Here is a 16,855-nt window from a genome sequence, read left to right as displayed (position 1 = left end):
CCTCCCCTCTGGGGCCACTCCTTAGACAACCACCGGGGATCCCTGGACCCCGGGAGCGAAGTGGGTCTGGAGGGAGACTGCTGAAACTCTGGCCTTGAGCTTGGCTCCTACCATCTCTCGGGTAGCCCTCAATTAACTCAAAGGTAATCCGCTCTGTGTTTTTTTGTTAAGATTAAGTTAATTCCTTTCTCTAGTCAGGGCTTCCCTTGTGGCTCAGCTGGTAAAGAATCCGCCTGCAATGTGGGAGACCTGGGTTTGATGCCTGGGTTGGGAAGATCCCCTAGAGAAGGGAAAGGCTAGCCACTCCAGTATTCTGGTCTAGAAAATTCCATGGACTGTATAGTCCATGAGGTCTCAAAGAGTCGCTCACGATTGAGCGACTTTCACTTTCTCTATTCAATAAATAATTAGCACCTACTTCAGGGGCTTCCCATGTGGCTCAGTGGTAAAGAATCCTCCTGCCGAGCTGGAGACCCGGGTTAGATCCCTGGGTTGGGAAGGTCCCCTGAAGGAGGGCATGGCAACCCACTCCAGTATTCTTGCCTGGGAAATCCCATGGACAGAGGAGCCCAGGGGCTGCAGTCCATAGGGTCTCAAGAGTCGGACATGACTGAGCAACTGAAGAACAACACTTCAGGCAATCACAAAGGGTCATAAAGGCCCGCACTGCCCAGGGGTGCCTGATCCAGGCTAGGCTGTTAACTCAGAGCTGTGTCTCCTCCAAGACAGAGTGTCCTTTGCTGACTTGCCGTACAGTTAAGTGGGTGGTGGTTCTGAGACAGGCTGGGTGGGACCAGGGACTCTTTGCTGCAGGGCTTGCACCTGCTCAGAAGTCCCCTTGAGCAACAAAATACAAAGAAACTATAAGACACTGAAAATAACTGCCTGCACGCTAAGTTGGAGGAAATTATGGACTAGATACAAAAGACCAAAAACCCAGTTGTCACTTCTGAAAAGCTGGGAGCAAAAGCAAATACTACAGATGCCCCCTTGCACACAACATCACCAAAGGGGTGGGCAAACTACCTAGGCCACCCCTCCAGCCCAAGCCCTGGACACACCCCTAACAAGCCTACCGTCACCCTATGTAAGGAACCAGCTCACCAAGCTGAGTCCCCCCACCCCCACACCTGCTCCCACCCCTGCACCCTGGAGCTAGCCAGGGAGCAAGGAAACCTGTTATTTGATTTCTTTCCCTCCTACTCTAGTGGAGGTCCCAGTAAAGGCTTACTTGAACTTCTTATCTGGCATCTTATCAATTTCTGTTGATAAGGAGAGTGAAAACCCTGGTCAGTAACAGTCCCTGCCCTGGTTGAGGCCCTAATTTAGCTAACTGTTGAGTGAAGATAATGCAGCGTAACAGTACTTATATCTACTGTGTGCCAGGCACCCTTATAAATTCTTGAAAGTGAAAGGCACTCAGTCCTGTCTGACTCTTTGTGAGCCCATGGACTATACAGTCCGTGGAATTCTCCAGGCCAGAATACTGGAGTGGGTAGACTTTTCGCTTCTCCAAGGGAATCTTCCCAACCCAGGGTTTGAACCCAGGTCTTTTGCATTGCAGGCGGATTCTTGACCAGCTGAGCCACTATAAATTCTTAGGCTTCCTCCATTGTCAGTGAAGCTCTGGGCAGTGGAAAAAACAGCAGTAAGTACTGCCTGTGGTGGCACTGCTGACCCAGCAAGAGGTGTAGGCAAGAGCTGCCCAAGAAACCTGCACGCCTCGCTCCCCAGCTGCTGGCCAGGCCTCCAGAGGAAGCCAGCAGCACTGGAGGGCTGCTGGGGTGTGGGGGTCAGCAGCTCTTCCACGGTCTGTCCCAGGACCCTCATTCTTCGAAGTCTGGCTCCTGAAATGTCAACCCCTCTCTGTACCTTGGACAGAGCCATACAAGTTGTACTTTCTGCAGGCCAGAGGCAGGACCTCCCATGAAGTTTGCCATTTCCCCCCAGAAAACACAGGGCACATGTTGGGCTGGGAATACCTTTTATTTGGCCACATGCAGCAGGGGTAAGACCAGAGCACAGCTCTCTTTCCAGCATGAGGGAGAGGTGGGAACGTGGGCAGACAGGGTGGGGAGGTCCTGGGAATGGTAGTTCTGAGGGTAGGGTGGGGGCCTGGAATGCTCTCCAAGCTACAGAGAGCGTGGTCTAGGCATAGAGGTGGACAGGTGGTTCTTGAAAACCCCTATCCTACTCATTCAGGGTTCACATATCCCAGTTCTCAGGGACCAGTCCTGGCACCCACCACCCCCCTGCCCTGGCTTATCCTGCACAGAATTCAGGGGGGCCTTTTGGAGAGTCCTGCCCCCACTTAATACCTATATGGCTTCTGGGGCTTCCCTGACAGTGAAGACTATCTAGACCTGGCCAGGACCCCACCCCACTGGGCCTGACTATCTCAGACCAGGCCTGAGCCTCTGGGCCAAAGCCACCTCCCTGAGTAAGGGCACAGAGTGAGAGAGTTTGAGGGTGGTAGAGAAGGGGGCAGAGGATGGGCCAGCAGAACCCTCTTTCCACTCCTAGATCTGTCTGAGCTACACAGTCACCTCCCAGCATCTGTACTACATAGGGCAGTCACAGGCTTTCTGGAAGTCCTGACTGTCCCTGCTCTGAGGGCTCTCAAAGAAGACAGTGAGAAAATGGCCCAGGGAGAGAAGGTAGACACACAGATCTGGGTTACCAGCAGAGCTTGGAGACCCTCCCTCAGAGGTGACAGGGGGAAGAGCCTGGGGGAACGACCTGTACCTCCCTAACTTCAGGGGCCCCATCACTCAGACTGAGACCCCTGGCAGAGAACTAGCTACCCATAACATATGAAGGCTGCACAAAGAGGCTCCACAAAGTGGCAATTGGGGAGCTGGGGGCAAAGATGAACTAGGAAGTCTGGGGGAGCCTGGCCTCCACCTCCCTTTCCCAAGCCCAGCCCTTCTCTGACAGCAGTTTTTCAGTTGGGATTAGGTGGCTGGGGGCTCGGGGGTGTCATGGCAGTGGGGGCCCGATGGTGATGCTGCTGTTGGTGACCCTTGGGCCGTACCAGCCGGCCCAGTAGTGAGTGTCCACGCCGCCGTGCTGAAACCAGATATAGCGGACGCCAGGTGGATAGTTGGAGAAAGTGTGGGAGACCTGGTGGGGGGTGGGGGTGGCAGCAGGGGAGGTAAGGAGAGTGGTCAGGGGAGTTGACCCCGAGGGTGGCACTGCCTGAGGGGATGATGGGGCCAGGATGGGCTGAGGGCTTAGTGCTTGACCCAGAGTCAGAAGAATGGAATTTGAGTCCTTACTCTGATTTTGGGCAGACTGCCTCCCTTGTCTATGCCTCAATTTCCTCATCTGTAAAATGAAGCAGAATCTTGCCAGATCCACTCCATGGGATTATCTAAGTGCAGCTCAGAGGAACTGAAGGAAACTTTGAAAGCTGCCAAAAGATGTCCAGTCATCACTGAGCACATGTGGCTATTTAAGTTAAAATTAATTAACGTTAGATAAAATTAAAAATTCAGATCCTCAGCTACACTACAAACTGGCTCTTACTTAGTTTTAAGTTGTTGCGTGTGGCTCTGGGCTATCAAACTGGACAGGGCAGACAGACTGTTTCTGTCACTGCAGAAAGTTCTACTGGAGATCACTGGTCTAGGTCAGGAGTTAGGAAACTGGTCTAGGGGCCCACTACCTGTTTTATAAATAAAGTTTTATTGGAACACAGCCATGCCCATTTGCTAAAGCTGCTTTCATGACAATAGCAGAGCTGATGAGCTGAGTAGTTGAGACAGAGACAGTACAGCCTGCAAAGCTTAAACTATTTGTATCTGGCCTTTTAAGAAAAAGATCACTGAACCCTGACCTAGATAATAGTTATAACTGGTAGTAATTAGTAGTAGTCAACCTTTTTGAACATATCTTTCCCAGCATCATTTCATTGAAGTCTTTTAAAGGTCAGAGCAGCCAAAGCCTAGGTCAGAAGCAGTGGAACTGGGATCTGAACCCAGGCCTGTGTGACTGCGGTCTCAGCCTTGGACAGTGTGCTCCCGTCCCCTTCCCGACTCACACACCTCCCTCCACTTGGCATCGCTCTTCTGCTGGATCATTGCTGGGTCTGGCTGGAAGGTCCCCAGAGGTGCGTGTGCTGACGACAGGAGCTGAACACACAGCTGGTACTTGGACCCGCAGTCTGGCCTGGCTGCAAACCTGCAGGCAGAGGGAGGGCCCATTAGGGCCTTGGAAATGGAGGGCAGGATGGGGGTGGGGCACCTGAATGGCAGGCCCCCCCCTCAAGGCCTCGCCCCAGGCACTCACCAGTCTTTGACCTCGATATCTGGCCGTGTGGTGTCCATCAGCTCCTCCCAGTACCCTTCGGCCTTGAGATCCACCACCTGGGACTTGAGGCAGGTGCTGGGGGTGGGTGGAGGGGTGGGAGGGGCTGGGGCTCGCTACCAGGGCCTTCTAGGGCTAGGCCTGCCCTTCCCAGAGCAGGAGAGTCCTCAAGGTGCAGTGACTTGGGCTTCCCCCGCCTCCCCAAGACCCCATGGATCTTACTAATAAGAAGTCACGAAGTATTTCTTGACCTGGTCATTGGGGAATTCCTTCCTCTGGTCTTTGGAGAGATCTTCCACCTTCCACTCATCACCTCCATTCACGTCCAGGCTCCAGAATTCAAACCCCTCTGGCGGGAAAGCAGAGTTCACATCAAAGGGAGGCCCCCTAGTGGTCAGCGCCCAAGGGCCCCTTGCCCCCAGCATTTCTCCCTGGATTTCAGCAGCTGCCCTCAAGCCCACAGCAGGGGAACCCTGCACATCCGGTGTGCCAGGCGCCACCATGACTGACTTCTACTGGGAATCCTGACAGTGGGAATGACCAGATGACTTCTGTTAGGGAATGCTCTGACACCAGGCAGATCTGGATCTAGTCCCAGCTCTACCAATACTGGACTCTGTGACCTTATGCAAGCTGCTTTCTCTGAGCCTTGGTTTCATCCTCTGTAAACTGGGGTCAGGTCAGAGACTGGAAAACTCTTTCCACAAAGTGTCAGGTTTTGTGGGCTACATATTGACTATCACATAAAACCGTAGAAATTCTTAGCTCCTGGGCCAGATTTGGCCTATGGACCATGGTATGTCAACTGCTGGTCAAGAACATAGCTGTTGGGGAGTCAAGTGAGGAGGCATCTGAAAGTTCTGGACAGCTTTGGGTGGTTTTATTATTTCACTCCAGAATTTGACCACATAATGGAGAATGAGGTTCTCATCCCATCCCAGTGTCTAATTAATCAGTTACAAGACAGCAACAGAAAGGGGGGCCTCTGGACGACCACAGAAGTCATGTTTCGCCTGCTGTTGGAATGTGTTGGAAAGAAGATTGGATCTCTCCCTCTTTCATGAGCAAAGTCCCCTTTGTCCTCTGGGACACTCCTAGTAGGCTTAATCCTGGAGTCTGGGAACCAGGCCAAGAAAATATGGTTCTGACTTCCGGGTCTTGTGTCCTGGGCACAATTAGTTCCAACTGGCCAACATTCCTTCTCCTCAGAAAGGTCACTGAGTAATAAAGAGTGGAATAGGAAATGCCACTGTTGGCCTCAGTTTTCCCATCTGAAAGATGGGTGCCTAACAGCACCTACCTCTTAGGATTACTGTGAGAGGATGAAAGGCATTAAGCCCCCTAAAGTGCCTGGCTGGCTCATAGTAAGTGCTTAATGAATGTTAGCTGACATCACAACAGTGTGTGTGTTTGGGGGCATGTCAGAGCCAGTCAGCATCCCACCTTCGGCACATGGGTTATGCAGGAGGTTCCTGCGGAGGCTGCGGAGGAAGTAGAAGACCTTCCAGTCCGCCACGGGCTGATCCCAGTCCTCAGTGATGAAGCCCTCGCGCAGGCACTTGCGCTTCCAGAGGGTCACGAGGTCGATGAGGTCGCGCCAGAGGCTGCAGACCAGGCGGCAGCGCAGGAGCAGCTGGCGGGCGGGCACGTGTGTGAACAACTCGAGCAGGATGTTCTCAGGCAGCTCGTTGATGTTCCCCACCGCCATTGCTCTCCTGTGGGCGTTGACAAGCTACACTGCAGACCTGGCCCCCTCCCGAGGACCAGGTACTCGCAGCACCCTGTGGTGGAGGTTCTCCTCCCAGCTCTGCCACGGATTGTCTCAGGAAAGTCACCGGGCTTCTCTGAGCCTCAGTTTCCTGCTCTGTGAAATGGGTCTAGGAACAGTACTTACCTCCTGGAAAGGGTTCAAGGACCCTTCTCAGGAGAAGCTCAGTAAAAGGTGAGCTCTGGTTTGTTTGTTTTTTGTTTTTTTACTGTCACCTCACAATAGCCCCTAAGGGAGGCGAAGGAGGCAAAAGAGGTGGGGTCTGCCCGAGACCACACGGACAGGAGCAGCGGAAGGACAGGAGCAGCGGAAAGGAGCTTGAGCCCTTTCTGAGTCTAGAGCCAGCCTTTTTCAATAGGCCAGTCTTTCGCCTGGAAATATGAACGCAAAGCCCCGCAGCCTGTCTGGCAAAACAGAGGAGGGGAAAGCATAATTGTCATTGTCTTCGACCGACGTCCAAAGGGCTCAAGCCACTTTTCCGAGACCACGGAGGAAATGACCTGCCTGGGTGAGACTGGAGAAGCGGTAGGCGAGGGCGAGCCGCCTTTCCTATACCCCCACCCCCATCCCCGTGGCTGGGCTCCAGGCCCAGGTGCCCTCGCGCGTCTTCGACTTCCCATCCCTCCTTGTGGCTTTCAAAGTCTAGGCTTGGACCCCTGCGCATCGATGGCGACCCCAGTTGGGGCTCTCGCCCGCGCCGCCGCTCGAGGCCGCGCCGCGCAACCCAGCCGCCTGTGCCTTGTTCGCGCTGGGCCTCTCTCTGCACACTGCGGCGGGGCCCGGAACCGCCGAGGTCCCCGGCTCCCGGAACCCGCATCCTCGCCCCGGCGCTCCCCGCGCCAACTCCCACCGGTCACCTGCTCTCGGCCGCCGCTGTGCGATCCCGCTTGGCCGCCGGGGCTGAGCCTGCCTGGACCTGCAGTCGCGGTGGGTGCGGCCCCGCCTCCGCGGCCGACAAAGCCCCGCCCCGGCCCCGGCCCCGCCCCCGCAGCCCGCTCCGGGCCCTGCCGCTTGGGGAGCATCAGGCTTGGGACGCGCCCCTCACCGATGTAGGAAAATTACCTGGGGTGGCGCTGGGGGGCGGGGGTGGGGGGTGGGGGGCGGTGCCAGGAGGAGCTTCTGCTCTCTTCCTCCGCCTGGGCCGCGCACCCCGCACCCTCCGCGTGAGCCAGACTCTACCCGCCCCCTCACCGCCTCCTCCGAGCAGTCACCCCAGGAGGGCGCTGGGAGACGCCCGGAATGGGCTCCCCCTCCCCCTACATTAAAAAACAAAAACAAAACCCGACCTTTCCGGGCCTCCTGGGTCCGCCAAGGAACCGAGAGCCTCCGGCCTCTAGCCGATCGCTCCGGACTGCAGGGCGTCCCGGCGCGGGGCCAAACGCTGGGCGGGGGCGGAGGCGGGGGCCTTTAAAAGGCTCAGTCCGCCGGGACCCGACTCAGACGCGGGCAGCGCCTTGACTTGCGGCCGCCGCGGGACTCGGACAGCCCCGCAGCGCTCCGGGTCCTCCTCCTCTCGCGAACGCCCTCCGCAACGATGGACGGAGACGGTGACCCAGGTAGCCGCCGCCACTGGATCCACTCGCTCAGTCCAGGAGGGGTGACCGGGGCAGGCGGGCGAATGCTACGGAGAGGGGGCATCAGAGAGCAAGGGGGCCCCCCAGACCCAGAGCGGCAAACTTTCACCCAAGCGGAGCCCTTGAGACAGTCTCTAAGGAGCACAGCCTTCTGTCTGATATCTTAATGTACAGAGGCCTTGAGAGATGACAGGCAAAGGGAGGACTCCTGGGTCCCATTTAATCCGCAGATAGCATAGGAGTGATCCACGTACCTTCCTCCTGGCTTCCTGAGGGTCTAATTGGACCGGGCTCTGGGACCCATCTGCCATGGAAGAGGCCACAAGCCTTTTTATTCCATCAGCTTCTTGCATTTGCCAACTCTGGGCTGTGAGTTGTCTGAATCCCCACGAATTTCTTGGGGTTACTGGCCTCTCCCTACGTTATCCAAGCCTTCCTCCTGGGATCCCTTGTCTGGAGGGGCTATCCTCATTTGGTTGGCTGGATGCCCAGTGGGCACCAGGCCAGTGGTGAGAGTTCAGGCATCAGCTCTAGCTGATGCTTAGAGCCCTTTGAGACTGCCCAGTCATCTTGTCTGGCACCAAAGACCCCCCTCCTCATCTCTAGGACTTCCTGCTGGGCATGGAGGGGTTGCTTGCTGAGTCAGGGTGGAAACAAGACCTGATTCCCAGATTCCCTCACCCCTTTGTCATCAGGCCCATCTGAGAGGCCATTGCTTGGGGGAGACAATGGGTAACAGTGATGCTCACTAGGGTGGCTGAGTTGCCCTGCCCCTTAGCCTCTAGCCTGAGTTGCCTCTAGCCTGAGTTGCCTCTAGCCCTGAAAATCCTACCTCCTTCAGCTCTTGCTCCCAATCCATGGCCCCCTTGCCACACCTTTCATAGGACCCAGAATGGGTTCCTGCTTTTTCCCAGGGCCCAGCTATTCCCCGGACTCAAGGGCCCAATCCAAGTGAGTGAATAAGCCTTGGAGGCAGTTTCCAGGACCCAGATAACTTTCCGAAGGCAACAATGTGGGGAGTTGTATTTGCTCCAGAGGGGGTGGGGGGGCCTGTAATCAGATCTGGGGCCTTGAGTGCCAGGCCTGGGGCCAGGAGAGGGGACTGGGTGAGGTGCACCTTTCTGGGGAGCATCAGGTGTCCACCAGGGCCAGGGCAGGGCAGGGCAGGGGGAGGGGTACAGAGGTGAGGACACTGGGCCCAGCTCCCCGGAGAGCCGTGGGCAGCAGGGCAGGCAGGTGATATGGCTTCAGGGCAGGCATTTTCCTCTCCGCCATCCCCACAGTTCTATGGTGTGACTTGGGAGAGGCCAGTAAGCCTCTCTGGGCCTCAGTTTCCTCCTGGCCAGAGGGGTGGGTAAAGCACCATATCATAAAGATGTGGCAAAAAAGAAAAAAAAAAAAGCTAATAATGAAGGGAACTGTGCTAACTAATAAGATCCACTGAATAAGATATACTGAGGACTCTCTGTGTACTCTGGACTCTGAAGAGGTAAACCCTGATTCGGCTCTCAGGGGTCTGACTGGGGTTTAGGGGTGGGGAATGCTGCATGTGAGGAGGTGAAGGACCTGGCCAGGTCCTGGCAACCCCCAGCCTTGGGTCTGGGCCCTACCTGTTCCTCCCCTGGTGCCTGGCCTGTTTTCGCCACTGCCCTGGCTTTCCAGGGCCCAGCCCTTAAGGAACCCTCCCCACCCCTTCCTAGGTCTGAGAGCAATGGCCTCCCCCATCACTCAGAGTGGCTCCATCTCCTCCCCACCGTCTCCAGGGACACTGGGCACACAGTATCTGCTTATTCAAGGCGTGAATGGCCCAGCTGAGGCCAGCCAGGATCCAAGAGACAGTTCAGCCCACAGCTCCTGACATGGGTCCCTCTCATAATTTAGAATGCCCTTGCCCACTCCTCAGTGGAGGTGATCATCAGTACCATCTGAATGCTTGGTGCAGGGATTATTCCTATTTTATAGACAAGGGAGCTGAGGACCAGGGATAGGAAAAGGAGTGAAGAAACTCTCCTTCCCAAGTACGTATTACACCTCCCTGTTTGACACACACACTGTCTTTTAAGGAGCCTCCCTCCCCCATCCCCAAGCCCCTGTTTCTTCTTCCCTTCAGGCCTCAGGTCCCTGTGTCCCCTGCCTGAATACCAGCATTGTGACCTTTGGCAAGTCATTCCACACCTCTGAGCCTGAGCATTTTCACCTGTGAAATCAAAATTATAACTCCCAACTCCATGAATTATATTCCCAAGGCTCTGGTGGTTAAAGGCAGCTCTGGAGCCTGACGATGTGCTCAGTTGCCTCAGTAATGTCTGATTCTTTTTGACCCCATGTGACCAGGCTCCTCTGTCCATGGGATTCTTCAGGCAAGAATACTGGAGTGGGTTGCCATGCCCTTCTCCAAGGGATCTTCCTGACCCATGGATGGAACTCACATCTCTTGTATCTCCTGCATTGGCAGGCGGGTTCTTTACCACTAGCATCACCTCGGAAGCCCCATTGCCTGGGTTCAAATTCAGGTTCCAGTCATTCATTTGCTGTGTGATCCTGGGTGGTTTCACCTTTCAGTGCCTCAGTTTCCTCATCAATGGAATGGGACGATAATACCGACAACCTTGAAGAGATGCTGTGATGATTTAAAGAATAAATGCAATTAAAATGCTTAGAATGAAATAGGGCCTAACTGTTGGCAGTGTTAGTCACTCAGTCACATCCAACTCTGCAACCCCATGGACTGTAGGCCCTCAAGGCTCCTCAGTCCATGGGATTCTCCAAGCAAGAATACTGGAATAGGTAGCCATTCCTTTCTCCAGGGGATCTTCCTAACCCAGGAGGGGTTAGATAAAAGCTAGGAAGGGCGGAACTTCCAACGGTGAGGTGAGAGGACTTTGTAATAGGGGAAGTCCAGGAGGGCTCCTTTGAGGAGGTGACTGGAGCAGAGATCTCAGAGGGCTCTTCGGAGGGATAAGGGACTTCCATGTGTCAGAAATATCATCAGTTATTGCTCTCGGCTCAGGTATGTATGTGGTGTACTGGCCCTGCAAGGGAAACAGTCCTCTGAGGCCACTCTTCAGACCTGGGGCTGGTCGGTGGCCCTGGTCCCCTGGGCTTCCTCCACAAGGCCCTACTCTCGGGTCACGGAATCCGGCCCCAGTTGCGGACTGTCGGAGCGTGGGTGGAGGCGATGCCCTTCACATAGAGGTTGTGGGGCGCGGCGGGGAACAGTCGTGGGGAGTTTCAGCCGCACCCCCGCCCCGCCCACCCTCAGAGAGCGTGGGCCAGCCGGAGGAGGCAAGCCCGGAGGAGCAGCAGGAGGAGGCGTGCGCGGAGGAGGCGAGCGGCGGGGAGGAGCGACCCGAGGACGAGGGGGAGGAGGAGGCGGCATACCTGGACGAGCTGCCGGAGCCGCTGCTGCTGCGTGTGCTGGCCGAGTTGCCGGCTGCCCAGTTGGTGCAGGCCTGCCGCCTGGTGTGCCTGCGCTGGAAGGAGCTGGTGGACGGCGCCCCCCTGTGGCTGCTCAAATGCCAGCAGGAGGGTCTAGTGCCCCAGGACGGCCCCGAGGACGAGCGCGACCACTGGCAGCAATTCTACTTCCTCAGCAAGAGGCGGCGCAACCTGCTGCGCAACCCGTGTGGGGAAGGTGAGGGGTCGCGCCCTGTCACCCTGGCCTTGGGAGCTCAACTTCCCCTTCTATACAATGGGCCGTAACAAGGCCAGCTTGCTTTGAGCGGTAGATGAGATAAAGTTCTTGGCGCTGTGCCCAGCACAGAGTGTCCCCAATACATACTGTAGTATTATCTTTCTGTCTTGCTCCCTGGGTTAGGTTTTTTTTTGGGGGGGGGGAGGGGTCCTCTCTCCTTGGAGATCCTTCCATCCCCGGGGACCTGGGGCAAGACAGGTTCCGCGGAAGACCCTCCCGAGAGCGTGAGAAAATCCGGGGGAAAACCAGGAAGTGCTCACCGTTCCCACCTCCCTCTGCCCAACGTTCAAGGACCACATTCGCCCTCCCTCCACGATGGGGGCAAGAGCCAGTCTCCCCACACCCTCGCAGGGACTGGGTGGCCAGCATGGGGTTGTCGTGTTCCTACAGAGGACCTGGAGGGCTGGTGCGACGTGGAGCACGGTGGGGACGGCTGGAGGGTGGAGGAGCTGCCCGGAGACTGTGGGGTGGAATTCATCCATGATGAGAGCGTCAAGAAGTACTTCGCCTCCTCCTTCGAGTAAGGAGAAGGGGGACGGATGGGAAGGGGAGGGGAGGAGCCTCCACTCCATTCTAACCCCCAGTCTCCCAGGTGGTGTCGCAAAGCGCAGATCATTAATCTGCAGGCTGAGGGCTACTGGGAGGAGCTACTGGACACCACTCAGCCGGCGATCGTGGTGAAGGACTGGTGAGCGGCCGGGGGGCTAGGGGAGTGGGGTCGAGGGCCAACTGGAACCGGCTACCCCGCTTCAGGGACCCCTGCCTCCCAACTCTAGAGGCTGCGACAACATGGGCCACGGGTTTTCAGGAGGAGGTGGAAATCTGCCTCCCCTCTTGAGTTTTAAATGTTGACAAGCTTTTTGGTTTTGTTTTTCAATATCCATCTGTGATCCAAACAAGAAGTTTCTCGGCAGGTTTGGTTTTGGTCCCAAAGTTCGGTCTGGCCCATCTGGGATTTAGTTATTGGGTTCGGACCTTGAGCGAGTCATTTTCTCTCTCCGTCCTCGGTTTCCTTATCTGTAAAATGGGGTCATTGGTAGTACCGGCCGGCAGGATTAATTTCCGTTAAGAGCCTGGCCCAGAGTACCGGCTCTGCAGGGCTGAAGCCTGCCCGGGGCGCTCGCTCTCTCCCTCGGGGTAGGTACTCTGGCCGCAGAGACGCCGGCTGCCTGTACGAGCTCACCGTGAAGCTGCTGTCGGAGCACGAGGACGTGCTGGCCGAGTTCAACAGCGGGCAGGTGGCAGTGCCGGCGGACAGCGACGACGGTGGCTGGATTGAGGTGAGCTCGGAGTCCGGAGGGTGGCGGGCGGGGCCTGGACGCGAGGGGCGGGACTTTGTGGAAACCCCGCCCACGGGGCTTGTGGGCGGGGCTAGCCTTGACAGTAGGAGAGACCCGGAGCAGGGATGCTGCGCTGAAAAGTCCAGGGGACTAGAGGAGAGTCAGGGCGCCGGGGTAGGGGTGGTTGGGGGAGGACCCAGGGCTCTGAGTCTGACCCTCTCCTAATTCCCCATCCCCAGATCTCCCACACCTTCACCGACTATGGGCCCGGCGTCCGCTTCGTCCGCTTCGAGCATGGGGGACAGGACTGCGTCTACTGGAAGGGCTGGTTCGGGGCCCGGGTGACCAACAGCAGCGTGTGGGTGGAGCCCTGAGTGACCTGTCCTCCAGCCTCTCCCAGCTGCCTTGGAGGGGCAGAGGCCGGGGATTAGATAGGCCTTAGTAGCATCCTCACCCTCCCCACCCCCACGAACTCCTCTCTGTCCCATACTCTAAGCCCAGCCCCCACACAGGAAGAGAGAGGTTTTGTTGGTATATATTTGCATCCAGAAAATAAGATGGGTGAGGGTGTGGGTCTGCACTGGGCCGACCACTAAATCCCCTAGCACTTGTCCTCTAGCACAGTGCCTGCCACTGTGGGCGTTCAATAAATATTATTTGTTGGAGGAAGGAATGAATGAACAAACGGATGAATGAACCGCCCTCCCTTTGCTTAGTCTCTATCTCTTGAGGGCCTCTGGCCCAGTCTGGAAAAATACTTGGTGGGGTTCCAGCTGCTCTGGTTTCCAGGGGCCCTTGGGCGGGTGCAGAGCCAGCTGGGCCTGGACCTGCGGGACAAAGGCTGGGATTGTGAGGCCAAGGATGGGGAGCTGAGCCTGGCGCCTGACTGACACCCAAACTGCCCAGAAGCCAGAACAGGGCGTGTGTGGGGTCTCCCTTCCTGGCCTCTCTTGATCCCCTGCCCTGTTCCTTTCTGAAGGCAGGATGGTGAGTGAGGCAGCACCTAGTCTACGGTACCAGTTCTCTTGGGCCCACGATTAGTGCTAGTCGCTCAAGGTGGGAGATTGGGGGAGGGGGGTGACCAGGTGGGAGGCACAAGAAAAGTCAGCTTGGTGTCTCTCTTCAGTTCATACCCACTTCATGCTGTCTTCCTTGGCCTAGTATCGGATTGAACAGGAGTCATTAGCATCTAGTCTTATGGGTCATTTTCCAAGCCCTGCCCAAGGCCAGCCCCTGGCACTAGTTCAAAGGGAGAGGTGGAGGGAAGGATGTGTACCAGGCTCTGGGACAGGAACTCTTTTTCTGGCCTCCCCAGTAGCTCTCAAACCCAGCCTCCTCCCCAGGACTCTCAGCTGCTGGTCTTGGGGGTGGTTGAGGGTCTTGAGAAATCTGTTCTCTCCAAAAGGATGACCAATAAAATCTCCCTGCCCCTCCAGCTTTCCTTGATGCCACCTGCTGGCCAGTGGGCTTGCAGAGTTTAAACAGCAGCCTGCCTGCATTTGTTCTTTGGTTCATTTATTCACCCATGATTCCTGAAGTCCCAATCTGGGGCCAGGCTTAGTGCAGGGTCCTAAGGTTACAAGGTTGAGAAAGACAGTCCTTGTCCCTGGAAAAGTCAACTGCTTGGCCACATCGAGGATGGACATATGGGGAAGGGCTATATCCTGTCTAATGGTGGAGATATGCTTCCTGCTCTGGGAGCATCCTCAGTCAGATAGGGAAGACATATCCCTGAAAACTCCGAGTCTGAAGGTGCAGCCATAGCCCTCTGTCCCATGAGCACCCTTGGCCCTTTATAGAGGATTTCACAGTCCAATGGGAAAGTTGTTGCTCACACGTACCTGAGTTGTCAGTCAGACAGGGTAAGCAATACCTTACCTTGGCGGCCCAGTTTGCTGAGGAGCCATGAAGGAAGAGGGTAACCCCTTGAGCTTCCAGCTTTAAGTAAAAGAGTAAAGGGCAAGGTGATGCTTTGGGGGTGAGGGAATAAGATGGGCACATGGGGAACCAGATGGGGATGAGTCAGGACCAGAGATCACCCTGGGGGTTTGGGAAGAGATTCGACAGAGAGTTGCAGTGGGTACGAGAGGCCAGGAATCTGAGTCCAGGGGTCCACAGGTTAAGGTGTTAAGGCATGGGTATGGGAGGCATGAAAGGTGCTGTAGGTAGGGAGAACTCCCCTACCTACAGGGGGTGTTTGGGAAAGAGGGCCATAAGGAGTGTGGGCTGGAGATATAGGAGTTGCAGTGTCTGTGGTCTTCAGCCAAAGCCAAGGGCACTGTGAGATCTGGAAACAAGTGTGGAATGAGGCAGGGAACCCTTGGCCTCTGAGGCTACGATGGGGGAGACAGCAGCCAGGGAGGTGGGGGTCAAGTGAATAGGAGAATGCAAGCTCAGGAAGGCCCTCTCCAGCCAACTGCCAGCTCTCAGAGGAAGGAGCCAGAGGGACAGAGGCCAGATTCTTTCCCCAGGGCACAGGGCCCAGAGGAGACCCAAGGGGCTCAGATAATGGGGTGCTCCAGACTGTCCCTGCGTGTCTGTCCCTGGAGGAACAGCGGATAGCTGATGGTGTTTACCTTTGGAAGACAAGACAGCTCCTCGTGCATCATCCAAGGGCTGACAATGAGGGTATGGGGGCCTGCAGGTCTCCCTGTGTACGGGGTACCCTCACACCACACTGCCTATAACCCAGTTAGATGTGGGGGAGGGGGCAAGGGCATCATTACCCCCCTTCTGCCCATAAGGAGGCTCGAATGAGAGACTTTCCTGCCGTATGACGTGAAGAATAACTGGAGAAACACAAATTCTGATCCAGGTGCGTCTGACTCCAAAGAGCCAGGTTTATTGTCCCCTAGGCGGGCGTGGAAATTTGACCGCTACCGCAGGCTGCGATCAGCCTCAAGGCAAAAAAAAACCCAAAACCTACTCGCTGTCCAGCAGGGGGAGCCCGAGGGCCCTGAGAGTATGAAAGCCAGAGATAGTGGACTGGTTGGCTACTTAGCTCAAAGGCATCTGAACGTGATTAAGGAGAGGCCTGCCTGGCCGTAAGATTTCTGTCTAATCAACTGATATTTTTAAGCACTTGCTGTCTGCTAGTCTAGATGGAGAAACATAAACACATGCAGTTAAATAAATAGGATAATTACAAACATGATATGACACTTAGAGACAACAGGCAGTACTACAAGAGATTTACATATATTGATTCATCATAATAACTTTATGAAGTAGGAACCATTATTATTAATATTTCCATTTTTACATATGAGAACTGAAGCACAGAGAGGTAAAGCAAGTTGTCTGAGGCCACACAGCTAGTAAGTGGTAGAACTGGAGTTCTACCCAGCCACTTAGGCACTTGACCTCTATAGCATAGTGAACAAAGTCGAGAGTGAGCATGGGAGTGCTGCTGTGCACGGTCAAGGTGATCAGGGAGGATCTCTCTGAGAAAGTGATATTCGAATGGTGATGAGAAACCAGATATCTGGGGGAAGAACATTGCAGGAGTTGTAAATTCAAAGCCCCAGGGTTGGGAATGACCTTACAGATTAGAAAGGCAACCAGCATGACTGGAGCTGAGTGAACAAGTGGGGAAGTGGTTTGACATGAAGTTGGAGACGTTGGCAGATGATCCTGAGAGTTTTTGGAGCATCTACTGTGTGCTCTGTCTAAAAAGCTATAAATGCTGCAAGAAGCAGAGATACTATCAGCGTCCTTTAAGGAAAACAATCTCTTCTGTATAGCAGGAGCTGGGGATGAGGAGTTAGAGGTGTGAGCATGTGTGCTCAGTCACGTCCAACTCTTTGATGACCCCATGGACTATAGCCTGCCAGGCTCCTCTGTCCATGGTATTTCCCAGGCCAGAATACTGGAGTGGGTTGCCATTTCCTCCTCCAGGGGATCTTCCCAACCTAGGGGTTGAACCTGTGTCTCCTGCACTGGCAGGGGAATTCTTTACCACTGAGCCACCTTTAGAAATTTACAGTCTAGTGGATGAAACCAAATTTTCAGAGAAGCAGGATGAAGAGGATGATAGTGATGATGGTGGTGAGGGTGATAGGCATTTGCGGAGGACTTCCTGCTGCCAGTTCCTGTGCTAAGCACACAGCCTTGTTTAATCTGCTCAGTGGCCCTCTCTGGTAGATACAGGCACTCCCATTTTATTAATGAAAAAGATAGACTCAGATGTTGGGTAACTAGCCTAGGGTCATATGACGAGTAAGTAGTTGAG

At 55.4% G+C, this 16,855-nt stretch overlaps 2 protein-coding genes across 7 annotated transcripts; one reads left to right on the top strand and one right to left on the bottom strand.

The window, feature by feature from the left end:
• Positions 1-5: 5 nt before the first annotated feature.
• Positions 6-13,321, top strand: FBXO2 (F-box protein 2). 2 transcript variants are annotated; one of them, XM_006076749.3, is made up of 7 exons: positions 6-143; positions 6,435-6,584; positions 10,913-11,284; positions 11,735-11,864; positions 11,937-12,032; positions 12,486-12,624; positions 12,864-13,321. In XM_006076749.3, the coding sequence occupies exons 2-7, from the start codon at positions 6,572-6,574 to the stop codon at positions 12,996-12,998; spliced, it is 885 nt and encodes a 294-aa protein (XP_006076811.1). In that variant the 5' UTR covers positions 6-143; positions 6,435-6,571; the 3' UTR covers positions 12,999-13,321. The 2 variants fall into 2 exon arrangements, with proteins under 2 accessions (XP_006076811.1, XP_006076810.1); XM_006076748.3 differs by lacking the exons at positions 6-143; positions 6,435-6,584 and adding an exon at positions 7,500-7,632.
• FBXO44 (F-box protein 44) lies at positions 1,968-7,494 on the bottom strand. Of its 5 annotated transcripts, none has more exons than XM_044942991.2 (6): positions 7,363-7,494; positions 5,752-6,023; positions 4,531-4,657; positions 4,291-4,386; positions 4,047-4,182; positions 1,968-3,123 (listed from the first exon to the last, which is right to left on the bottom strand). In XM_044942991.2, exons 2-6 carry the CDS (start codon positions 6,014-6,016, stop codon positions 2,980-2,982), a joined length of 768 nt encoding a protein of 255 aa, XP_044798926.1. In that variant the 5' UTR covers positions 6,017-6,023; positions 7,363-7,494; the 3' UTR covers positions 1,968-2,979. The 5 variants fall into 5 exon arrangements, with proteins under 5 accessions (XP_044798926.1, XP_044798925.1, XP_025141669.1 ...); XM_044942990.2 differs by lacking the exon at positions 7,363-7,494 and adding an exon at positions 6,934-7,105 and having other exon boundaries at positions 5,752-5,941; XM_025285884.3 differs by lacking the exon at positions 7,363-7,494 and adding an exon at positions 6,934-7,062.
• Positions 13,322-16,855: the final 3,534 nt, after the last annotated feature.

Source organism: Bubalus bubalis, chromosome 5 (genome assembly GCF_019923935.1).
Source record: "Bubalus bubalis isolate 160015118507 breed Murrah chromosome 5, NDDB_SH_1, whole genome shotgun sequence".
NCBI lineage: Eukaryota > Metazoa > Chordata > Mammalia > Artiodactyla > Bovidae > Bubalus > Bubalus bubalis.
This window is presented reverse-complemented; position numbering and strand designations above follow the sequence as displayed.